The sequence below is a fragment of the Meleagris gallopavo genome, chromosome 9 (genome assembly GCF_905368555.1).
Source record: "Meleagris gallopavo chromosome 9, MGAL_WU_HG_1.1, whole genome shotgun sequence".
NCBI lineage: Eukaryota > Metazoa > Chordata > Aves > Galliformes > Phasianidae > Meleagris > Meleagris gallopavo.
The window spans coordinates 3,702,915-3,729,221 of NC_139412.1; the positions used below are offsets into that span (position 1 = coordinate 3,702,915).

At 45.1% G+C, this 26,307-nt stretch overlaps 1 protein-coding gene across 1 annotated transcript in view; it reads right to left on the reverse strand.

The window, feature by feature from the left end:
* Nucleotides 1-16,655: 16,655 nt before the first annotated feature.
* The window catches only part of GPC4 (glypican 4), a 62,731-nt gene continuing 53,079 nt past the window's right edge, over nucleotides 16,656-26,307 (reverse strand). Inside the window, exons 5-9 of the mRNA XM_085230344.1 lie at nucleotides 23,104-23,234; nucleotides 22,744-22,890; nucleotides 22,201-22,337; nucleotides 19,784-19,959; nucleotides 16,656-19,453 (exon numbers count right to left, since the gene is read on the reverse strand). Coding sequence (XP_085086470.1) covers nucleotides 19,245-19,453; nucleotides 19,784-19,959; nucleotides 22,201-22,337; nucleotides 22,744-22,890; nucleotides 23,104-23,234 — 800 coding nt within the window. The 3' untranslated portion in view covers nucleotides 16,656-19,244. The remainder of the gene's footprint in view (nucleotides 19,454-19,783; nucleotides 19,960-22,200; nucleotides 22,338-22,743; nucleotides 22,891-23,103; nucleotides 23,235-26,307) is intronic.

Here is a 26,307-nt window from a genome sequence, read left to right on the forward strand (position 1 = left end):
CCTCTCCCCAACTCTGACTTTTTCCCCTTGAGAGTTAGAAGCTGACAATGGCATAGAAATGTAGATTTCACGTTGTCCCTTCAGCCTTGCCCAGCCATTTGTGCCAGGTAGCCCAAGAGCTCACAGGCTGCGCCGCGCGTTGAATCGTGGCATTTCTGAGACCGCCGGAATATGTGAAGGAGAGAGAATGACAAATCTGAAGCTTTTGTGCAAAGGTCACACACTTGATGCTTCTTTCGCATTTGTGTGAGTTAATTTACTTTAAAAAAAAAAAAAAAAATCTTCACAACAAAGAAAAATGAACAGAAATCTGTCCCTGAGACTGCCGTGGCCATGAACTTCCAAAGCTATTGTGATTTCAATAGAAGACACTGCCATCGAAAATGCCATTGATATTGTAACAGATCATTGCCTAAATAGACCATAACAGCTCCCATTTCAATGGTTACCGAGAAACGCTTTAACCCCTTCACTTCTGAGCGCCTGCACAATCTCTGTGTGACACATCAAAGGAGACACACCAGATAGTACGAATTTCACACCCTTTTTTTGCCTCTGTCAGCTCTTCTGAGCTTCCCTGTCCCTTTCCTTTTCCACACTGAATCAGAGCTATCTGCCTGCTCAAATCCTTTTAAGCGCAGGCAGAAAACCTGGGGTTAGGGCATTGTCTCAGCCCCCCAGCAGCATTCCCCAAACCACCCAGGAGAAGGCAAAGCCCCCCAGCATCACCGCCTGCTCAGTGGCAGTTAAAGTGCCAACACTTCACTAAAGAGACACACGCACACGCTCTATATACATGCACATATCTGGTTTGAGTTACCAGTGGACCCAACTCCAAGCCTTTCCAACTCTAAAAGGAGTTTTGAGAAAAAAAGAGATGAAAAAAGAAAAGAGAAACAGAATTCAAACGTCTTTGAATGATAGCTCTTGTTTTCTAGACCCAAGGAGATCTCTGTTAAGGTGCTCTTTGAGATCACTCGTTTACTCATTAAGCACTTTGCTTCATCCCACTGCTGGAGCACTGTACCTTGGCCAGAACCTTCTCAAGCACTACGTTCCTTCACCACTACGTGCTCTTCCTTGTCACCTTGATTTATGCATTCTGGGGAGGAAAAGAACACAGGCAGGCTTCTATGGGAAAAAAAAATAAATCTTTCCATAATGCTCCACGTTAATTGAATCTAAATCCTTTAATTCTTTACTAATTGAGCCTGGAATCACGTTTGCCATTGTTTAGCAGAGGATGGGTGTTGGGCAGATTGCTTAGAGCGCCATTCCTTCTTGCACCGAGCTCCAGGCAAGGACAAACCTGGCACAGGAACAGGCAGGGATGCTCTCGGTGCTCTGCATGGATGAATGCAGCACCCATGCTTCAGCACACTTCAGTGCTAAGGGCTGAGCCAGGTGTGCCTCTGTAAGTCACCAACCAGGACATCATTCCTTTCTCCACCACTTCTGGGGAGAAGACAGCTATATTTTCACAGAAAATTCAACCTTTATGGGCTGCAATTATTTTTACTTTTCCAGAAGACTCACAGGGAAATAACCTCAAAAGCCACTCCCATCAACAACAACAACAACAACAACAAAAGCAACTGATTCACATTTGCCACAAAATGACTCTGATAACCCTCCATCCTGTTCCACGGAGGCCTTTGGGAGAGCCCAGTACAGTGAGAAATAAAGCTACACATTGCAAGGCTGCAGTGGCAATTTCCTCCCCATATGTTTCTCAAGACACTCTCTTAATTTAGTTTGCCTATAATGAATTCTGTCATTATTCCAAACATCCATTCTCATGACCTAGACTTATAGCGTATCACCACCGAGTATCTTTTTTTGGCTATCCAATCTCCCCGGGGAACTGAAAATTGTCTCCGTCTGCAGCACAGCAATGCTAGGGAGCAGCCTGGAAAACAGATCCGAGATTATTCCTTTCTGTGTCAGTCATTTAAGCCTCTTTGTGTTAAAGTTGACATTTGTCTCGATGCTGTCTCAATAGGCCCCGCTGGCTGGGTTTCATTCAGTGCTTTGAGCCCAGGGAGAACTTGCCTCTTGTTTTACTTTCAGGCCATTCTTGTGCCAAAGCGTGAAGGGAGGGAGCTGAATAACCACAAACAGGTGAGGCGGGGAGAGGCTTTCTGTCTCCACTCTCCATTTGCGAGAGCTGAGCTTTTTGGATGCCTTTCAAAGCCAGGAGAAGCCAAAAGCAATAATCCTCACCATGGGAGCAGGCAGGAAGGAAGGGTATCTGGTGTTGGCTAGAGCTGTCCCAGCTCAGGGACGTGCATTCCCATGCAGTGACATCGCATCACGCCAGGGCAGCTTGTTGAGGCCAGAAACGCAGGGATTGACATACATCCAAGCTCCACACCCACCTGGAGCAGCAGCAAGGATGCTTTTTAAGTCTAAAGCATGAGAAAGAGGTGTTAAGATGAGGGGTCTTTGCATCTGCCACCGTTGCCGTTCTTCACTTCTGCCTGACCTTATCAGCACCATCTGTAGGTGTCAGAAAAAGGTTTTTCAGCAAAGCACAACTGTTTTTATTCCCTCCTTCTTCCTACCCCATGCTTTCATTTATTCAGGCTCATGAAAGAGCTCTTCTTTTTGCCTGACATTCACACAGCCCTATGGGCTGCCTAGGCAGAGTGAAGCCTCCTCCATGCAGGGATGGGATGCAGGCTCCAGTCACCCTGCCCAGGGCTCTCGAAGGGGAATGCTCTCCAAGGCAGGGATCTCCCCCAGCTGTGCACATGGCAAAGCATCCTCCTCCTAGAGAAGCACAATTATCCACCTGTGGTAACACCCCAGCAAGATCTGCATTCCTGTCCCAATGACATCCTGTCTGCATCCCAACCCACGCTCACTCTTTTCAGGTTCCACTTCCCAGGGAAGTGTAGGATATTACACCAGCATCACTCTCTTCCTTAGGTTGGATATTAGGAAAAAATTATTCTCAGAAAAAGCGGTGGGGTATTGGAACAGAATGCCCAGGGACGTGGTGAAGGTACTCAAGAAAAGGGCAGATGACACACAGAAGGACACAGTCTAGAGCAGTCACAGGCACAGGCTGATGGTCAGGCTAGCTGTTCTTATTGGTTTTTCCAACCCTAATGATTGATTAGTATCAATCAAGCAGGATAAGGAACAGCAAAGCATTTTGGGTAACATCAGGTTTCAGCCTCTGCAACTGTGTGAGCTCATCAGTGGTATTACAAGCACATCTCACACCAAAAGCTCCTGTAACAAGGGGCTAGGGAAGAGGCTGGGGAAGTTAAAACTCTCCCAGGCAGCCCACCACCAGCTCTGGCCTTTGGAGGTAATGCAGAATTATTGCTTGGCACCAAAGACCCCAGGCCTTGGGGACCCTCATTCAGCACTTTCTCATTTCCCAGTGTCTCCTCTTTTTGGAGGAAGGAATGCATCTTATGGGGTGTTTCTGTGACACCTCAACACACAATATGGGCCCCATCCCACCACCACAGGAGGACACAAGCTCTCCCAGTTGATAAATGCACATTGTGATCACGAAGGGGTTTGAAACATTTGTGGTCAAAAAAGCAGTTTCACTTCTCAGGGCCCAGTTTGGAGTGATGCATGAAAGAAAACGCTTCCCAGCCAACATTAGCTGGCAGAGCTGGTTTGTAATCAGCCAGGACAGATGGGAACACACAATACCTTGAACCCAATCAAGAAAACATCCCAGGAATGCTTGTTAATGTGAACCTTTAGAGGGGTAAAACGGTCATTCGAATCAGAGCAGGATGATTGACTCCAACCTAAGAGAAAAGTACAAATCAAATTGATTCCTATCCAGGGGACAGAAAGGTTTGATCTGAAGCAAGGCTTGACAGCAGATGAATTCAAGTTTTTTCAGCTTTCAAGATAAACGAATGCAATGGAAACGTGGATGTACAGGCATTGAGGAAAGCCAAGTGGGGAAAGTCCTATTTGTATACCTTGCAAAACCATGGAAGGGTGATGTGCCAACTCCTTCTACCCAGATAGCTGAGTTTGCTTACCTGGTTTAGCAATAAGTGGTGTTTACCACTTGGTGTATCACTGTAAAAGCAAACAAGATCTGTCCCATGGAAAAGCTTGGGTTTGTGAAGGCAGTCACCTCCCCTTCTTAAAATTTCCCTCCATGCAGAATTATAATCTCATATGTCAGCATGCATTTTGGTTTATAAAACAGGAATGCAACACATTTAGAAGAAAAATTGCACCTGTCAAATGCCTTACCCCATGAAATAAACCTGTGCAATTTCACTTTTCACCTAGTAAATACCCAATCGCTTCCCAGAATGGCCCCTCACAGTATTCAAATCTGTTTCCATTAATATTAGAAGTTAGGAGGGGTTGGGAGAAAAGGAAGGAATTGATTAAAAGCAGATGGTATTCATTATCTTGCTAATCACAATCCTGCAGGGTTTTTACAAAGAAAAAAGAGAAAGAAAAAGCAACATCAAGAAAAGGTCACGCTAGGACTTTTCAAATAAAACATTAGAAAAATAACACTTCCAAGGATTTACTCTCCTCTCATGAGAAAATCAGCTTGTTTCATATCACAGCTCAGCCACGCTGGGAAAATGCCTTTGTGATAGAGACATCATTCTCACATTTTGTGTTGGGACTGCAAACTTTGGTGGAAGGTCTGAGAGAAAATACGTGGTAAGGATGGTTACCACCTGCACCTCCCAGTGCCTCCAGTGGGGCACCTCTCAGTGGTTTTTCCTGAAGGGAAGTCACAAATAAGCAAGTAGAGCAAACAAAACCAAACAGGAACAAAACAAATAAGCAGTTAATTGGCCAGAATCAGTGTAACAGGAAAGCACTGAGGTTATGTTCAAGATGACTGGCTGGAGTTCACTCACAGCAATTTTCTTGGGAAGGTTTTTCGCTGTTGGTATCTGATCCTGCTCCCAATAAAGCCAATGGAAACGCTGTTATTAACTGTCCATAGCATTGGGTCTGGAGAGATACCTTTACCAAAGGCCTTTTTCACACTGTGAACTTGCCAGATTTAAAAGATTCATGTTCAGCTTTGCTTCAAGACAGCAAAACAGGACACCACTCAAGAAGAGGCAGTTTGCAACACAAAATCCCAGTGTTTTTTTGCAACTGCAGGAGCACAAGCATTTGTTTGTTCGCCACCACACTCCCCTCTGCCTTTCCAAAATACATCAGTACTTCAAAAAACTGCCCAGAAACCAGACCTGGGGGTGCTCCCACCCACCTCTGGGCATCCGGGACATGAGCACCGGTGGGCTCAGGGCTGGAGCCACAGCAGTGGGGCTGTCTGAAGACAGGATGCAACAACCAGCCAGGATATGCTCATCCTCCTGGAATGTGAAGCACTGGGAAACCACCAGCAGTTGTCACTGACAAAAGGCTTCATTTTTTTCCCCCCTCTTTTTTTTAAATAGGAAGTGGTTTTACAACACACGGCCAAAATGTTCCACAAGCAGACATGGTGCTACGTACAGCTATGTGCTGGTGAGATTTTGTGGTCTTCAGGCTGAGATTCCTAAGCAGCTATTTATATGATAATTTATTTTTTAAACCACAGTGACTTGAGTGCCCAGAATGGCAGCAGATTCATTGTCAGCTCTCTCTCTGTGCCACCTCACATGGTATTCAATAGCTGAGAGAGGGGACCAGCAGCATTCCTGCTCCCCAGCTGGGTGCTGCCACTCATCTGTGCCGGTATTTAGACTTGACCTAAGGTTTTCCATCAACTATCCCAGATTATCCTGCTGTCATTTTCTTATTTCCAGGTCAGTCCTTTTGGTAGGCAAGGGTCTTGTCTGCAACAAATTTCATTTTCAAGATGGGGTGAAAACGTGTGAAATGGAAAGAGAGAAAGATTTCAGCTTTGTTTGCAGGCACAAGTACAAGAAAAACAAGCAGATCTGTGAGCTTAGGAAACCTAGCTTTCTGCAGCTTTTGCCTGTGGGTTTTCTGAAGGCAACTAACCACAGTTGAGATTCACACCATGACCTCCTGCCCAAGGGGACCAATTTGTGTCCCTCTCCACCACTCTGCTATTTATTTTTGTGAAACTTAAATCTCAATCACTGGGACTTTTACCCACAAGAGATGGAAGCAGGCAATTGACTCAAAACCTGTTCAGAGTGGGGAACACAACCAGACAGGATGATGCTGTAAATCTCACCAAAGCACCATTTTCTTATGAAGCCAAATGAAAACCCCCAAAGCCATTCCTTGGATTCCACACTGCATCCTGATGGAGTTGGCAGATCTTATTAAGGGTTGAAGTCTGACCACGCACACACAGAGGCACTGCAGGTGGCATTCCTCAGCTTAGTTTTTTTCCCCCATTATTATGCCCACAAGACCAAGTCCCAGCAGTATTTGTGAGAGCAATGCCAGAAAGCATCTATTTCTGATGAGCACTTATGGAATAAAAAGATCCCAGATAAAATAAAGGGATAGTGCACTAACGCTGATGCTGTAGAAGGGAAGGGGCAGCCCGGAGCCCTGTTGGGTGCTCAGCTCTCAGGTTCCATGGAAAAACTCCACCCATGCACTGAGAACAAAGCAACATGCACTCATGGCCAGCTCTGTGGTGACTGCCCAGTGGTGAGCTCAGTCCAACTCCCAGCCAGGAGAGACCACCACACCCAGCAGAAGCAAAGCCCTCCAGGAAATATGATTCTCCTCCATCGGTTTTTATTTTTATAATTTTGTTTTACTTCCATTCAGCTGCCTTGACCTGCAAGTAATGCTGCTCGGTCAACCCTCTGTTCGAAGCCACCAGCCAATAGCTCTTACTTCTCTCTCTTTCCTTCTCCCTCTTCAAGTATAGATACACTTAAAGAAGGGAAAAAAGCCCACAAAATGACAGCATATCTTTCATTTTAAGCTCAGAGTCATGCATAGCTATTCTGGAAAAGCACAAGGAAATATCCTACTCTTCATGCATCAGCTACAAGTCAACAGCAGTAGAGCACATTTCCATTACTCCTTACTGTACGCCATGATCCTACGCTGAAGCCAAAGACCAAGTCACTTGGTGGAGCTAGAAGAAAGGCAAAACATCCCACACTGGTACCAGGCATTTCAGCCTGGAGGACAACAGCAGAAAACCTTTCAGTTGGAGCGAGCACGTTGTTCTTCTTCCCCTGCCCAAGCCACTTGGTTGGACCTAAACCAGATCTTTAAACAACTGTCATTTGGTCTAGGACCAAATACAGCAAAACTGCAGCCAAAATGACCATCTTTTCAAAGGGAAGTCTGCTTGCCAGGGTAGGTGCGGGTGGTCATGGAAGAAGGAGGGATGTTTATCCATCACCCATAGCTAGGCCATCAAAATTCACCCAGAGGGGCCTTTCTCGGATGGAAAAACATCACCAGCCAAAACAAAAGCTAAACAAATAAACACTAAACATATTTCACAAAATATTTCTTGATTTTTTTTTTTTTCCTAATTTTTATTTTTTTAAACATTGTCACTTGTAGGGCATGGAGGAGGTTTACAGTCTGACTTCCTCAGGGAGCTCAGTCCTGGGAACTCACCAGCACTTCTCCTGCACTCATGGCACAGTGTGACCACATTATCCGTGTCCAGGGGGCACCCCCAAACCCCCCAACACACAGAGGAAAGGAGCAGCCATGGGAACTGCAGCAGCTCCTTAGGCCTCAGGAGAGCAGCTTTGCAGGAAGGGGCTCCAGCTGAGCGCATGAGATTTTCCCCAAGACAAAATGCCTTTCCTATCCCCCTCCCTCTCCCCCAAACACACACATTGAGTTGATGGGAAACTGCTTGCAAAACAAGAAGTATCCCCCGTGGAAAAGTCTGAAAGAATTCAAAGAGTGAAACAGCTGCATTCTTTAAAAGTCACTGGAGTGGAGTTTGATGGAAGGTAAGATCTTCTCCATAGTGTTTTTTAATGCCTTTAAGAATTCGGTGACAGAGATCTAATTTTCTGTTAAGTTCCACAAGGAGGTTACAAATAAAATCCACCGAGATAAAACCTGCTGCTCAGCACAATATGCTCGGGGTTTTTTCTTTCTTTCTCACTAGATAATCAAACCTTCACCTAGATACCAAACAGCAGAGGCTTAGCCATAATTTTAAGATAGAGCTCACACACTGAAAGACAGATCATGTCTTCAGCACATCCTGAAACATGCTGTTAGATATTAATTCTGTTGTGAAAGCGCCCAACTCGAGGCAAAGATGGCTCTGCACTCACAACACAGCAATTGCCCCAGCACACGTGAAGACCACAGCTCACCTCTGCCTGCTTACAACACCAAGGTGGGCCAGGTCTTTTATAGGGTAAGAACATTGTAGTTTTACAGCCTTTCAGAATTATGCCAGGTTTCACCAACAGCACAATCTATGGAGCCAAAGGAACTGCTACATGGAAAGGCTTTGGGTGGACTTTGGGAAGCATTCCTGACCTGCTCTTCCAAATGAAGTCACTACAAGGTCATGGAGTGGCAACTCGCAATGAAGGATTTTCTCAAGACCTCCCTACTTTAATGAGCAGTGTGAAATGGAAGCAGTCAAGCCTGGCAGAGCGAGGGTCAACTAAATACTCACACAATTTAAGTTGTAAATATGAGCATCGCACTGAGTCACCCAGCAGATGAACACAGCTCAGAGCGACCATAAAACGGTGATATTTGGACACCAGTGCTCCAAGTTCATGCATTTGAGGGTTGGACTCCATGATCTTAGTGGTCTTTTCCAACCTTTATGATTCTATGAATAACCATCCCCTTTAATAAAGCTGTAGACTTCTGATACTCCGCAATCACATATTTCTGTAGTCTCCAGGATTATGCCCATACACATGCTCCCAGCTCATCCCACTAAGAAGGACATTAGAGATGATGACGCTGTATGTTCATTGCCTTAAAGATATATGCTGCACTTCTTGAGGCCTGGTTGTTCTGGGTTGTTTTTTTGTTGGTTTTTTTTTTTTTGCACAGGGAATATAATTGGTTTGAGATCACATGAATCTAATGAGATTTCTTTCCTGTGCGTGCAGTAAAAATGCACATTTCCTGTCCACATCACAGATCCAGATACAGATGTTCTGGTTCTCTGAGCATGTCACATTACCCAGGTCCTTAGGAACACCGAGGGCTGAATTGTGCTCTTGGTGAGCTTTGAAATGGATGGGGGAAAAAGGTAAATTTATATTCTTTATGATGGCAGATTTTTTGCTTGCTAAGACAGTTAGCATTTCTGCTTTGCTTGGAGAAAAAAAAAAAAAAATCAAAAAATACAATGCAGCTCAAAGCTCCTTCGTTCCTTGCTGCAAATAAAGTTTTATGTCTCTGAGAGTGTAACAAAGCCAAAGATCATACAAAATATATCTCATGCAAAACAAGGCATGAAACCAGGAATCGATGATTGACAGCACTACAATGGCCCAAACAACACGCTGAGGCCAAGTTCCTCTCCCAGGGAGCTCAGCTGCACACCAGTGCACACTTTCCAAGAGCAGCTCTGCCCAAAACCTTGCACTGGGAGGCAAGGCAGCCAGCTCGGCATCCATGCAAACCCCAACAAAGTGGTGTGAGCACCTCTCCTCACAACCAAACGTTTACTTGCATGCAGGGAAAAGGTGTTTGCAAGTCTGCAGAGCAGTGCTATGTTGACAAGTCTCTATGTTATGAGGGTTTTTTTTTTGCTCTGGCAGGCTGGAAGTGCTCAGAGTGCAAACACCCAGCGTGCACCAGACAGCCCCAGCTAGTCTGGTAACAGAGAGCACACCCTGAGTGCAGATACATAGAGGAGCACAGAAATAACAATGAATACCTTAAAACAAGCTCAGACTGCATGAAATAAGTGATAGTTTCAGAAGACGCACAGGCTTACGGTTCCTCTGTTTTCAGGACGTGCCAGGCATTCAGCACCATTTCCAAGGAACCAGGTTAAAATCACTCAGCTACAACCTCTGATCTTTGTGCATCCAGCACCTGTCACTGATCCCAGCACACATAGCCAGGAAAGCACTGATGCAAAGGATTGATGCAAAGCTATTTTGTAGGCAGCAAAAGGCAACGACCTGACCCAAAATGATGCTGTAGGCCAGGGCAGCGGTGCCACCATGCCCACGGGGTGGCTGGCACAGCCCTTTGCCCAGCCCCAGGCACAGCCCGCTCCCCTTAGCTAAGTTGGCAATGCCATCTAGTGCATAGAGGCAGAAATAGCACAGTGTCCGCGGGCAGACGAGCTGTGCAGCGCCAGATGTGCAGCCCAGATGTGCTCCCAGCTGTGGCCAGCAGTGCCACCAGGCTCCGTCCTGCCGTGCTCAGCCCTCGCAGTGCACATCTACACAGCCTCGAACATCGCCTGCCCAGGATTGTTTCCCGCCAAAGGAGAGCCTGGCATTATGCAGAAAGCCCCACTTGCCTTGAGAGGGAGGAGAAATCCTTTCCTTTCCCCAAAGGATTTCAGTGTAATTGTTCCAGCTTCATCAGCTTGCGGTCTTACGGCCAACACAGCTCAACGTTTTGGCTCTCTGGCGTCACTCGAATGCAAAACATCTCCCACAGAAACATTTTTTTCATGCAAGACAAACACTCTTTCAGTAACAAGAAACATTTTTCTTAAGGCACGAACAAAGGGTGAGGTTTCTGCAGACAAAGGAACTAAAGGTTTGGTTTTATGGGGCACATTCTCTGACGCAGACTGAAATCTTTTTGCACCAGGGGTTGTGTTTATCCTGAGCTTTTACTCTTTCCAAAAATACATCTCATCTGATTGTAATTTTCACCAATGATTTAAAACTTCTTCTTCTTCTTCTTCTTTTTTTTTTTTAATGGAAATTACTCGGCTTTTAAAAATATTTTTACCAAAAAAGCCACCATCCTTCACTAAGAATGTGTGACCTCTACAGGCAAAATATTTCAACAGCCATGGAAAGCAGAGAGCCTGTGAAGAAAGTAAGTTGTGAACTTCTTGTTTTGTTGACAAACAGGTCCAGGTCTCACTCCCTAAGACACAGCTCTCTCTCCCAACGTTCTCCTGAGCTGTTGCTCAACCTGGCGGAAAGGAGACAGATTTATTTAAAGGCATGAAAAAAGTTGAAAGCTTTATCACAAAAAAGTCACAGACTTGCTGCTCCTCTATGCCTTGCAAGTGCAAATGTCCTTGGTATGCTTCATAGACACAAAGAAAGGGAAAAAATGAGTTTACCTAGGCTTGATTTGGGAATAGTTTAATAGGGAGCCCAGGTCTACCCACTTTCAGCTGAAAGTTTCCGAGCCTTTGTCTCCCCATGCCTGTACGCCCAATTAGTGGGATGATTTCTTTTCAGGAAGTGGCACGCTCAGGTTAAACCCACCCGAGCCATGCATGGACAGGGCACGAAGCTGTGTGCATGGGGTGGGAGGGGGACCGGCGTGGGCTCAGCCCCAGCACTGCTGGAGGCAGCAGAAGCCGCTCCATAGACTTGGAGCAAAGTCAGGGCTTAAGTAGCAAATGGAGGGATAAAAGCTTGTGGAATCAGGCCTTAAACAAGCTTCTGACTCACCACAGCCTTGGAGAATGTCTGAAATAATTAATACCGTTACAGGCCCGCATGTTAAAATAAATGAAAATCAATAATGTTAATAGACATTAATTCATGCTAATGGAATCACTGCTGCAAAAGTGGAGTTAATAATCCCAGCCAGACCACTACCACCGTCTACACGTTAAAAAGATCCAAAACATTTAAATATTGACCACATTCCTTTGAAATTAGCAGTATTTCCTTTGGATTACGCATTGATCTCGGCTGAGCTGTGCTTGACATCTGGAGCAGTTAAAACAGCAACCTGAACAGCCATAGTCCGCCCCTCATTTTGAAAGGAGAAAACCAGTTTTAACTTACGTGCTCTTGTTAAAACCACTCGGCTGTCTCGGTGAGGAGCCAGCAGAGCCACAAAACCACTGCCTGCAATTGGCTGAGCTGCAGCTGCTGCCAGCGCTTGGGGCTGTTTGCATGGGTCCCCAAAATCCCTGCCTTCATCAAGAAAGGTTCCTTCACAGCCCTGACACTCACTCCTGTGGTGGGGATGACATTTTTTTGCTTTTTGCATTGACTCACCCAACCAGCATGCGTGTTGTGGGGGGATTGGAGGGAGGTTTGGGTTGTTTGTGCTTTTTTTTCCCTTCAATGCTTTTGAAAATCCAAGGATGGAATGCAACCTGCATGCATCAGGACAGGTCAAAACCCAGGTCTGCTCATGGCTGTACACAAATTTTAGCATCTCTGGACCACAGAACCATGCAGATTGAAAAAGACCACTAATATCAATCAGTCCGATCCCAACCCACCCCACCATGCCTGTTACCACATCCCTCAGTGCCACATCCCCACAGCTCTGGAGCACCTCCAGGAATGGTGACCCCACCACTCACTGGCAGCCCTGTGCCAACACCTCACTGCTCTTTCAGAGGAGAACTTTCTTCTAATTCTCTGTGCAGGGGAAAGTTCTCCCTTCCAGAAGCCTCAGACCTGCAATCATCTGGAGGATGCCGCAAGCAGGAGTGATGCTGGAGTGGCCACCAAAGGCTCAGCAGATCTATCTGCTGTATAGACATTACCATTTAGCTAGGAAGCCAAATGTCAGAGTTATTCAGCATGAAATACACAGGGAATACAACACACCTAATTTATTTGGCTAATTATTTTCAGACAACGAGGCTCTGGAAGACCTCTATCAAAGACAACAGCATCTTTGTAATCTGTCCCCTCTCAGCCCTTGGCTGTCTGTGGGGAGTTGTTCTCCCACATACACACTGCTCCCCAAACGTCCCTGCTCAAACCCCAAAATCCCACCACTATTTTGTGGCAACAAATGCTTATTTAATAAAAAGTCTACTGTTTCTGAAGGCACACACATCCTAACATCCGCATAACGAATAAATAGCTGTTATGTATTCTAAATCTTCTCCAAATGTGGGTATTCTTGGTTGTTGGTTATTTTTTTTTCCCACACCATGGAAACAAGCAAAAGAAACAAAGCCACAAAACACAGCCAAACATCACTCTTGCCCCAGCCATGGAGGCACCACTGCCTCACAGCTCTCAGTGCCTCCTCTCATTCCCCAACACGTTTTACCTGGAACGTCCTCAAAAAGAAAGCATGGAAAATTCAGAGCCAACAACAAACTCATTTAGGACCGTTTCAATAGGAGACAGTCCTACTGCAGGAGCTTTTTTACACAAAACCCACGCATGCACTGGAGCACAAAGCTCCTCACCTGCAACCAGGGCAGGGTGAGCAAAATCTCCTAAACTCAGAAGGATGGTTTGAAGACAAATGCACTGAGAAATGCCTCCAGAGTCCAGCCATGAAGGCACAGATGGATGTGGGATTGCCCATTTCAACTCTGATACATATCTGCCCCATCATGGGGTTTTAAATGAAGGCATAAAAAGGAGGGGGGGGGAAGAAAAAAGGAGAAAAAAAAAAGGGGGGGAGGAATAAAAAAAAAGGAAACAAAAAAAAAAAAAGAAAAAACAGCTTCTTTGTTAAATCAGAATAGTTTTTCTACTGAAACAGCACCGTTGATACATCTCTATGACCTTGCTTAGATAAAAGTCCCTGGAAATGCAGATGCACCTCCTGTTAACATCATTGAAAAGCCTCCTGCAGACTTCACAGCCCTCAGATACACTTCTTGCACAGAACAGCGAACGTGTGTGGCACTGGCGTGGGGGAAACAGCTGAGCATGTACAACAATTAGCTTTATAAATGTAATGCTTCAGCTATTGTCTTAGTGGCCTGTCCCTGGGGATCCTCAGCATTACTGTATTATTGATGATGCTAAATGGGGTTTTCAGCAAAGCTGTTTTGAAGGCTTGCAAATGCCAAAACAGCATTTCAACCCATTAAACTTAACAGACAAAACCATTTCTTCTAAAAATAACCACTAGTTCTTCCCACCAGGAAAAAAAAAAAAAAAAAAAAAAAGCAGAAGCGTGGCCAATTCCTAATGTGCCAAGTTGCAGTTGCAGGCAAGCCTCATTTTACAGCTAAAGCTCAGAGAAAAATTTAGATGATGGAAGCAGCAATGGACATGGATGGTAGGCGAAGAGCGGCCACCCCACACAATGGGGCTGAGCAACACAATCAACCACATTCCACCCTGCTAATCCCAAGTTTTCCTGTTCCCAGGAAAAGATGGGATGTCTTAACTCCCGCTAACATCCTCACCATTATGTTGATGCAAATACAGTCACGAGGCAATTACCAGCCCAGCCAAGGGCCAGGCATTGTGGGGCTGACAATAGCTCCTCGAGCCATTTAGAGGAGGAACAAATACCCTCAACCTTCTCCAAGATTTTAAGTCTCATTAGTATAAATCAGTAACCCAATTAATGAGGGTTTTAGCATATTGATTTGCATCAGATTACAGGAATTAATGACACACATAGCGGGAGACAGGCAGCAGGGCATGAAGATGAACGGCGATGCAAAGCAAGGTGATGCAGAGCGCTGGTTCCCACTGAGCCTCCTTTCAGAGCAAAGCTCTCCTATCATCTTGCTCATCCTCTGCTGGAGATGTGGCAGTGCTGCAGGGTCCTCACCCCATCCTCAGTCCTGAGCTGCCCCAAACATGGTGGGCATTGCTGGACCAAAACCCCAAGCAGGTTTGTCGGCTGATTGCTGCCCTTCCCACCAGCAGGGCCCATCCTGAGCTTCCAAGGGAAACTGGCTTATGAAACGTGCAACGAGGGCAAGAGGTGGAGATTTTAAGAGCTGCTTTGGGAAGAATATGAAAACTCTTTTGTCTTAACAGATCCGGGGCTCTACAATTGGAGATTAAAAGGAGATGTGTTGTGGCAGAGGTGACAAAGACAAAAGGATCCACGGCAAAGAACAAGAAGTATGGGAAAAGCCAGCCAGGTCAACACGGAAACAAGGGACAAAGTGAATGACAGTGGGCTGGAAGGATCCCAAAGGTAATGTGGGGATCAAAGCAGAGCAAGTTCCAGAGAAGCAGCACCCAGCGGGAGGGAGACGGGAGGGCAATGCAGCACTGGGACGCACCGCCAGCAGCCTCTGCATGGGGTCACATGCAGGGTTTAAATGTGGGTTTGTTACCTGGTAATCCTGCACCACCTGCCAGATATGGCTGACATCTCCTCCCAGGTCCCGTCTCGGCAGGCTGCCCAAATCAAGGCAGCCAAAGGGGAAGGTCCCTTTCAGATGGGAAGGACAAAGAAAGCCTTCCCCTCCTCTCCAGGCAGGCAGCCCCTCCTTGCTCCAACAGTTATAAAAGGGCTCTCAATCCATGTAATCCATTAGATACAAATTACAGCAATTTAAGCACACTTGACCCAGAATTACAGCTAGCCCATAAAGAGCTGTGTCTTCCCAGGCAATTTACACTGTTACATGCCCTCAGACAAACCACGGCAGAGGATTAAAAAAATATAACAAGAAAAAAGAAACAAGAAAAAAAAAAACCCAAACACACCAGCAAAACAAAAGCAAAACGACAACAAAGGGGTGCTTGAAACAGCACTATCACAAACTGTTAGTACTGAGGTTGGATTACATTCAAGTGGTCCAAAAAAAAACCTGCCGCTATTACACAATCATTAGTCAACATATGTCTTGCAGATATGGATCACCTTAAATCATTAAATCATTACCATGTGAAAGAAAATGCCACGAAGGAATGCAGCACAACTGCTCAGGACAGGGAGACAGCAGCATCAAGCCCAGGGGCACTGGTAAGGACAGCATGGGACAGGGCTGACCCAGAGGCATCTCCTCTTGGCCACAAATCCCACCCTGTGGTGGGATTCTCACCAGCCAGGAGTGGGAATACAAAATGAAGGTGCCATTTATTTTTTTCTAATGGGAGATGGATATATTCATGTTCAGGTTTGCAGCAGCAACGATGCCCTCCAGCTCCCACTGGCACAAATCCTTGCTGCTCAGCACCCGAGATGTCCCAGCCATGCCCGTGTTGGTAGGACCTGCCCATCTGCTGCTCCCAGGATGGGGATGTGCCAGCAAGTGGGCCTTCTACAGGTGAGAAATGCTGAAGTTGTGTGCTAGAAAGCAAAGACAAGGCAGCAGAACTGATGTGAGGTCAGCCACACAGCGTGCAGCCACTTTCACAGCAAGGAGGTAGGAAGGAAGAGAGTGTCAGAGGTGCTGGTAGGGTGACAAACAGGGCCACAGGTTATTGTAGGACACACTACATTAAAAGCATACAAATAAATGGAAAGGTGTTTTTTTTTTTTTTCCCATGCCTTGCTCTGAAGTATCTGATACCAGGTGTTAGTGTGAGCAAGGAGCCAGCTCTGAGGCAGAGGTCTTGCATCCAGCTAAAGCAACAAGCGATCAGAAATAATCAAAAATTACAGCAGCTCCTCTCACTGGATTCTTTATTCCGACTCTGGAAGTACACCACCTTCTCTTTCGAAGCCCACTATTACTTCATTCATTTCAATAATTAATTTATGCATGGAAATTGTTCTTTAAAGCACGGCCATAATGGCAATGGTTATATGGAAAAAAGAAACACTGGAAGGAATGGAGCAGATGCCTTCTGGCCAGCCAGCAGCCCGCCTCGGTCCCACCCGTATGGTTTGGTTTACGAGCTCATGTCAGAGAGCCGATTTCACACACAAACACGAAATAAAAGCAGGAGCACAACTTTTGATCATCCTACATTGATGTTTACTCTTGTTTCCTGTAGCCCCAGGTGACAAATCTGTCCTTGATATAGCGGAGGAGTGTTGCGCTGTTAACAGCATCAGCTGGACACGTTTAAAACGCACGTCAGGTCTTTGCGTTGTCCACTTTTACCAAGCTAGTGAATAATAATTAGTAAGCAATTAGATGTAAAATGATAAACATAAAGTCAGAAATGTTCTTCTTTAAGTACACGCTGGGCAGAAGGCTCAAAAGCAGGAGGATTTACAAGCAACGTTCTGACAGATGAACATGCCAAAAAGTGAGATGTTGGAAAAGTCAGCCACTCCGAACACAAGGGCTTTTGTTCCACCATTCTCTGAGCTCTGAAGAAGTTTAATTTATTTTTTTTTTTTCTTCCTTTAACTTTGCTGGCCTGCCAGCTGGGTATAAGCCAGAAGGGTTATCCAGTCAGACCTTAGCGTGGTATATTTACAATGGTAGTGCATCTAAGGTTTGTTTATTTCAGGGTTAAAATTCAAATGGCTAGAACCATTTAAATAATTAAAGGGCAATCAGAAAAAAATGCCATGAAACCAAACAAATCAGTAAAAGTCATGGAAACCATCAGCAATATTTAATTCAGAAATTCTCTTTGTTAGGGAACTTAGCTGAAAGAAAACAGCTGGATGTAGTTCAACCCTCTAAATTAAAAACAATCTAACAAGGTCTATAGGGATAACTCTTTCAGCTACATATTGGAGACCAGATTCACTTCTACCAAGTAAATGTAATAGCACTCAAAGCTAGAAAGGAAATTCCTCAGAACTGAGGTAGTTTCTAAGTATCAGCACATTTTCCAATTCCTCGCAAGGCAACTTAGCTATTTACAATCCATTTTTTCCCACACATAAATTTATAACTTTTTCAGTTTTATGCTTCCGTGATTTATTTTCTAAAGAAAAATAGCCAGAATATCCCTACTCCACTAACATCATGTTTTAATAAATAACGGGCTACTTCTGGCAAAATTAAGCCTCCAGGATTGTTTCCACCGGCCAAGAATACTTCATCTTTATAGCTTTGCAGAAATTTGGTGTGAAAATAAAGTTGAATATAACGCTGACCCTGAGCTAACAAGTAATTAATGCTTCAATATAAAAATAGAAAATTATCCTTACAACACAAGACTGGAATACAGCAAACCTTCTCTCTCTCTGGACTGTGTTCCTGGCTGGATTCCAGCACCCAGCCAGACCTAAAGTTTATACCTAAAGCAGGAGACATGCAGAGTAATTCAGAGTCTTTCTGAAGACTCTTTTTCACCCCCCTAAACTCTTTAAATTCTTCTTCTTTTTTTTTTTTTCTTAAAAATCAAAATTTCTTTTATTAATGAATTGCTGTTCACCACTATGCTGCTCCAACCACAAAAGGCGCAGATAGAGAGAGAAGGGCATCTCAGGCAGTGCTGGAAAGCTGTGCTTGCTCAGTGCCAGGGCACCAGGTCCCAGGTGACCAAATGCACCAAAAAGGGGCATTTTTAGCCCAGCCAGCTCCTACCCTGATCTGTCTGCAGCACTGCAGCTCTGCCTGGCTGGTCCTTCCCTTCTGTACCCAACCAAAGCTGCAAAAACAAAACAAAACCAGCAGCCCCCCCTGTTTCACCCTCGGCAAAGTATTCCTAATAATAATAATAATAAATCCAGAAATCCAGCGTTCATCTAACAGATTTGCAGTCAAGACACATGTTGGCATTTGGATCTGTGACACGACAAGTTGCTTCCAACTGAACAAGTTTAATGCCTTATTCCCATGGGGGATGCATGTTGGGAACTGACCTACACGAGTTACAGCTAATTGCAAGGATCTGGGGGAACACATGATATAACTCTTCTCAGCATCCACTGGACTTCTCCACAGTCTCTTCCAATTTAACCAAACATCCCGTAAAGAAAGTACAACCTGCTCCTGGCATCACCACCTTCTGCAAATGGGGCGTTTGGTACGCTGACCAGCTCTGCCTTTATCTTCTCTTTCAGCATATCATAAAGACAAATTACTTCCACTTCTTTCCAGATAAGGCAACTAACATAAGGCGGATAAATGGGAAGTTAACTACATGAAACATGTTTTCTGCTTGTTTGGTAATTATTTTTCCCCACAAGATAACATGATAAATAAAACCTGCTTCTGTACAGATATTCCTCATTTCAGAAACACATACTTGTTACATGCCAAGAGAGGACCGTGGGTTTCTTCTTCTCGTAAGAGATGTGGTAAAATAAAATAAAATTAAAAAAAAAAAAATAAAGAAAAGTGATAAAGACGAATGCAGAGCTAACTACAGGCTTGTATATACATTTTTGTTATCCACCTCTATCATGGACTCTTGGTGAACGGGACAGACTGACAGGCCCCATTCCTGTTAATCCCAGAATAGCAAGGGAAAAAAAAAAAATACCAGTATCTTAAAACCAGTGGCAACATAGTAAAAACTGTACACTGTTGTCCATTAACTTAAAAAGCAAAGTCACTAGATGGTATAAAAGTGAAAGCAGGTGCCTTCTAACTTTGATAATAAAAGTCTTGTTTTTCTCCCTATGCTGCACAATTATCTCCATTGTCTTTGCATGGCCAAGACCAAAATGCTAAGGAACAAGGCTGCTTGTGATAAACCGCTACTGGGAGCGGCAGAAGTGTTCACTTTTTTATCACTCTTGTTGGAGTTTCCAGTAACTTCAGTCGCGTTGAACTCGAACTCCGTGGAGCACTGCTGGAACTCACAGCCGCTGCCGCTCTCCTCCCCGCTGCTTTCTTCACCTGCAAGAAAGAGACACGCTGCAGCCCTCTGCCTTCTGCAGCCCAACGTTTGCTTGCAAATGGCAGAAGAGAGAGAGGGAGGGAGAGGAAGAAGACAACAAATGCACAGACATTTCCATGATGCCCTTGGTATAAGGAGACGGCTGATGCCTCGCAGCGCAGAGCGCTTTGGCATTGATGAGCCCCCTTTCAGAGCCTGCCAGACACCTCATTCCCCACCCTCCTCACCAACACGCTTACGATAGTTGATGCTTAACCAGCTACCCTGCGTGTTAGCATGAAATCCAATTTAAAAAAAAATAAATAAAAGGCAAACGACAGCAAACGTACTGACGTCAATGAAGTCAACGTCGTTCCCACTGTACGCATTCTTTAGCTTGTTGGTCATCACCCTCAGAACCATGATTTGCCGGCGAATCACCATGTCTGGCTTGGTAATATCGACTTCCACCTCCGGGTTGTTCACTTGACTCGCTAAGCCATTTCCAGTCACTGCAAAGTCGTACCTACAAAGAAACCGCTCCGGCCGTTACTGGAGCTGCACTCAGTGGGGACCACGCCAAAGGGTGAGAGTGGGGAAATCCAGTGGTGCCACCCCCCTGAGCCTAATGCCTTCTTCCCACACATGAGCCCTCATGAAGCACTTCTCCAGTTCCTTGCAGCCTTTGGAGCATGGAAAATCAAACAGTGTTTTCATACACCCTGTGCCCATGCGATTGGACAGCTAAGGAAAAGAACTTTTTTCCCAGTCAAAAAAAAAAAAATAAAATAAAATAAAAAGGAAGATTGGAGGTTTATAATAATAATAGCTTACAACAGCATAAATCAGCTTGCTGCAGGCAACACAGCAAATGAGATGTTGAGCTGCCTGATGTCCAGTTAGATGACACTTCTGGGAAAACAATCTTTGGGGTCATAGCTACACCCAAGAAACCTATGGGAACTGTGGGAGGCAAGAGACATTCTGACTTTGCATAACGTGCCTTTGCAATCAAGCTGTGGTAGTAGAGACGTACTTCTTACCACGCAGACATGAGATGCAATTTCTCTAATAACCCCAGCAGGAAAAAACATCTGTGATTTTGAAAATGAGATAACACGCCTGCTTCGATGAGCTGGGTTAACAGCCATCCTGCTCTGCCTGAGGAGGTGTGCATGCTCAGGTCTGCACTGCTGCACACCTCAACAAAGACAATCTGCCGGTTTAAATGAGAGACTGAGCAACAAAACCCACATGAATATGTCTCCTGGAACAGGTATTTGCAGTACTGTCCTCCAGAGCAGAACTCGACACCTTTTATCTTACAGACCACAGATACACTTCTCTCTTCTGATCCTGGTGCTGGGCAGTGAGATGTAAGCATACGTATAAAGGGCTTGCTCAAACCCTAAATTTTTAAGAGTTTCTTTTTATTATTTGTTATCAGTAACACATGTTGCTAAGAGATCAAGAGACCAAAGTGTGGATGAGCACTTTTAGCTGCTTGGAGCTATAGGGAAGAGAGTAACAGTGAAGCCCAATCCACCTAGAATGGCAGTCAACAGGAGCCAGCATCCCCCAAGGTTCCCCCACGACTCCTTGCTTAGTTCTGCAAAGTCTCCATCTCCCCTCCCCGCTGGTGCCAGACCTCACGTGCAGAAGGAGATCTGCTATGAAAACCTCTGCAGAAACTGATGATGAACAAGACCTCAGGAGAGGTAGAGTCATTTCTTTTGACAGAGTCCCAAACCATTACCCTAGCTGAGCAATGCAGAGTTCAAGGCACCCATGAAATGGTGAAAAATGAATGCAGTGTGGCTCAATCTTGTGCCTCAAAAATATCAGGAGCAAAATCTGTAAATGTTAAGAAAAACTGCTGGAAAACTCTGGAATTTTTTTTTTTTTTTTTTTTTTTAATGGAACAACTTGGATTTTGCTTATTTCTTCAGTAAGCAAACAGAAGAAAAATAAATTTCTATTTCCAAAATAAAAGTTAAACAGTTACATAAACCATATGACTGAAATCCTTTGGCTTATTCATGTGTTGGTAATTTCTTCCTTAGAAGGATGAAAAAAAAAATTTGTGACTATATTTCCATACAAAGTGTGCATGAAAACCACATTGTCCCAATGTCTCCTTGTGCCATTGTCCTCAAACAGAACAGAAGTTGATCTTTCACCAGCCTCCATCTCCTTTGCCCAACAAGAAACCCAGCAACAGCTGCTGGTAAGCATCATGTGAGAAGCACAAACTGGAGACACTGAGGCAACAATCAGTGCAGAAGCAGCACCCCCAGTCTTCTGGCCAAGATTTTGTACACACCACTTTCCTAAATCTGCAACTAGTCAGTAAAACATCTAGATGCAGAGAGATGCTGCATCTGGATATACTTGAAAACAAGCCACCACACAGGGCTTAAACAACCCTTTAGTTTTGCTTTAGTGAAGCACTGGCACAGGTTGCCCAGAGAGGTGGTGGATACCTCGTCCCTGGAAACATTTGAGGTCAGGCTGGACCAGACTCTGAGCAACTTGACTGAGCTGCAGGCGTCCCTTTTCAGTGCAAGAGAGTTGGCCTCTAAAAATCCCTTCCAACTCAAACGAGTCTACGATTCATTCAAGTTCTCCTGCCTACAAAAAGGGCCAATGGAGCAGCCCATGTGCGAGCCCCTAAGAGTAAAGGGCTTGAAAGTGAAGTGCTAGGCTGCCCAGGGGGATGGCTAGGGCAGGAGGGGAGTGTCCACCCAGCACAGCCACATCTCCAAACCTGCTCTTGGCGCTCCCGTTCCAGCATTCATTCTCGTTGCCCGTGCCCACAGATATCTTTTCATCGCTGCAAATATTGCCAGGGAGAGATGACCAAAATTTTTTGGCTTGCTTCAGCTTTTCTTTCACATCAGTAACCTATTAAAAAAAAAAAAAAGAAATGCAGGACACAGTCCAGAATACCAAAGACTCATTAAAAGTGAAGCTGGAAAGGTATTTTTATCACAACAGACGTGCACAGGCCAGCTCGTTAGGCTGCATGTAAAGTTGCGTCGTTTTGATGGTTGATTTACTTTTTTAATACAAAATTAAACACCGCTCTTCAAACACATATTACTCATAAGCGAAGCCTTTAAAACAGGCACTTTCTGACACACAAGCATTGAGGTAATTCACATGCAGAGCCATGGGCAGACTACACCCCTCAGAGAGTTTAAGACAGCCAAGGAGTATTAAAAAACCCTATAAATTACCAGTGGAAAAAGCAAACTGCTCAACATGGGGGAGCAGCACCTGAGTGGTACCAGCAGGACGGGGTACTCACCAGCCTGTCCAAGCTTGTGCCTGCAGCTGTGGTTGGCCGCTCTTCAGGGTTGTAGGGTCTGAAACGAGCACTGAAACCACCCTCAGAGACGGAGCGAGCGGTTCGGCCTTGTGCGAGTGTTTTTGGCTGGCCACATCCCTGGAAAACCTGGGCAAGGGAGAGAAACGAGCTTAGAAAGTGGGAGCTCACAAGAGGCCTCCACTTTGGAGCCCAACTGAGGCCTGCAGACCGCCCTTCAAAATAATAAATCAGCTCTCTGTATACTTGAAAAGGCATTAGGGGAAAAAAAAAAAAAACAACAAATCAACTAGAATAGGGGGATATAAGAGACCGGATAAATAAAACCTGTTGTCCATTTACCTTCTGAGACACTTGCATGCTGTTCTCCTGCATATTCATGATTGCATCTGAAATTTTCACATCAATGGGGTCCATGACTGACTCAATATTAAAAGGCCCCTCCAGCCTCTCTGCTACCAGCAGCATCGAACCTAACACAGAGAGAGAAGCAAAGGTTTCTAATGGAGCTGCCTCAAAGGTCACCAACCAACATCCCCCCAGACACTTGTAAAAGGCAACATGGTGTTGGCATTTGGAACTCCACACGACGCGATGTGAACAAGACACTGAGGCAAGATGCAGTGATAACCTGGTCAGTGAGGACCATGAAGGTGCCACTGCAGTGTCGCTTCTGACCAGCACACATCTCCAGGAAACATTCCACTGCATTCCCAGAGGTTGGAGCATCACCAGGCTGCTTGTCGGCACTTCCCAGCCTGCCAGCACCCGGCCACAGGCTCATACACATCAAAAGCAGCACTAAATGAGGGAGAGCCTTTGCAGTCTGCCAGAAGGCAGTCTGTAATCAGCTACTCCCATTAGAACAAGCATTACTAAAACCCTCCTCTCCATACTCCATACTTATTTATTAAAGGTTTCCTTGTGTCATTTGTTTTTAGAGACTGCTTTCAGCGCTGAGAGAGAGAAGGGCATCAGGGTCTTTGTGCTAGTCCTGAAGATGACACCAACATAGAACACCGTAACCTCATCCTTACAAAAAGCTCCAGACTTTGCTGTGCCTGGAGAAGAAAGATGATTGCACAGTCTGGCCTTACATGGACAATCTGCACAAGGAAGATGGCAAGAGAGTGGGGTAAATGCTTGGCACATGTCTACTAGAGGGGCTGTGGAAAAGTCCCTCAGCCAACACTAGGTCAGTCTTCCCATGCTGACGTGCACGTATTCATCAAAAACATCATTAAACAGAGGAGCTACTGAGCTTCCATTACTTCCACTGGAAAATTATTATTAGCGTCAAAGATTTCAACCTGCATTGCTTTCAAACCTTTCCCGAGTCACCCCTAAATGGCAGCTCCAGGCACACATCTCATGCTAAGCACTCATTTTTCTTGTCCATTGCATCGTTTTCTCTGCAGTCTTTCCATTCCCAAAGCACTGTTCTCTCCTCTACTACATCACTTCATGCTGCTATGCCACAAACTCCTAATTTTGCAGTTGCATTGAACTCTTTGAATTCCCCCCACTGTGACGCAAAGGCCAGCGCAATGGCCCTGAGGGAGCCCTGTCCCAAGGAGCTCCTCCCTCCTCCCAAGGATACGCCTGTTCTCTTCCATTAAGGAGAAAGGGGTGTTTCACATTCAGTCTATTAATTTCCCTTGAAAAGTGTTTCTAGTGACATTCATTCTCCTCCTAAATGCAGAAGGGTACTTAGGAAAAGCAGAAAACTTCTGTAGACTTCGCTTACCAGTTAAAGTCCTGTAAAGATGCTCCACACGTGAAACAATTTACTAATAGCATTGCTTTAGTGTCTAATTCTTTTTAAATAAAAAGCCACCACCCTAAAAATTATAAATATATATAATCAAGCTACTTGCATATTTATAAAATTTTAGAAATCTATACGTCCCAAAAATTCAACACCAAGACCACCACACAAGTTGCAAAAGCGTTCCTAGCCTAGAAACGCAGTCTGTAATGACAACTCAATGTAATAAAGATTGGCTGGGCATTAATTAAGAATTGATCAGTGGATCAAGGCAACCTAAAAATTGCTTTGGAGGAGATGCAGCGTCAGAGGGACCAGTGGTGCCATCCAAGGGATGTTTAGGGACAAAACCCACGAGGAGCTCAGCCCCCAGGAAACACCCTCACCCTGCAGATGGACTCAACCACCGTTAATGCTGGAGCTGCTGCAGGGCACAGCTGGAATTTGGCCATCAGTGACTACAAACAGGTCTGAACTAAATGCATTTTTTTTTTTTTTTTTTAAGAAGGTAATAACAAACGAAACAAAGAATCTTAGACTGCATTGTGGTGGGCTCCAATAAAGTGATGCTTCAAATCTCTGAGTAATGACTGCTAGCATGAATATACCATTGTGCCAGGGGGGAGAAAAATGCTTTTGATGTGCTACCAAATGGAGACTTTTGTAAACAAGTGGAGCACAACTTAAATGTGTTCATCATTGTCAAAGCGTTTGCGGTTTTTCACGCGCATAAAGAACATCCCATCCCAGTTTGCAGGAAGCTGCTCATTTCAAATAAAAATATTATGAATGGGCAGAGAATAAAAACACACAAAAATGCGTAGTTTTAAAAGAAGAAAATCATTCCATTTTGTAACTACTTAATTCTCCGAGTGGCCAGGGAAGGCCGCAGATCAATAAAGTGTTTGTGAAAGACTGAAAGGAAACATAAACCCCGATTCTTCTGGCTGTTTGGCGTCTTTGTAAACTTTGAGCCGGGCAGGCCATACACAAGACCATGGGAATGTAGAGCGAATTGGGCCCTTTGTTACCGATGGTGCCATGGCGTTACATGTATCACAGAGAAGGAATGCAGCCTCTGCTTTGACTGCCGATACAGAAAATGCATTTGGCCTCCAGCAGAGCTGCCAAAGCTGGCTATAAAAGATAAGGAAAGTAATAACTGCCTTTGGAGAATACGTTCGACTGTAGCTCTTCAGGAGCGGCGTTAGATACTGGCAAGGAGCACTAAACGAAACCAACTTTCATTAAAAAGAAAATAAAAGGGGGGGAGAAGGGGGCTCCACCCAGCCCTCGGTTTTGATTCGGGGGCCATCCCACAAACTTCTACCTCCCACCAGGAGCTGGCTGGTGTCCCCACCAGCAGGCAGAGCCAGCGGTGGATTCCCTCTGGCAGCCACATTTGACATTAATAAGGTTGGCTGGGATTCAAGATAACATTAGCATCGCGGCACTTTGAGAGGGGAGGCAAGCTGCACTACAACCGTAAATAAAGCCTAGGTGCAACTCGTCCCCCCAAAAGATTTTCCTCTCCTCAGCCCTCCCCAGCTCAAACTAATTGACATTTATAAGGCAGGGCAAGGTGGCTCAGCAAGTTTGATCCGCTTCACAAAAAAAGTCCGGCAGAGTGAAAAATGTACCCTGGTCACTTATTGCAAACACACAGCGTGACAAAGACTGTCTCTCCTCAATGTGCTGGGGGAGATGGAAGTGGATTTGGAGGGGGGAGGAACAACAAAAACACCACACCGTACAGCTCCATGCCTTAAAGACCCTTT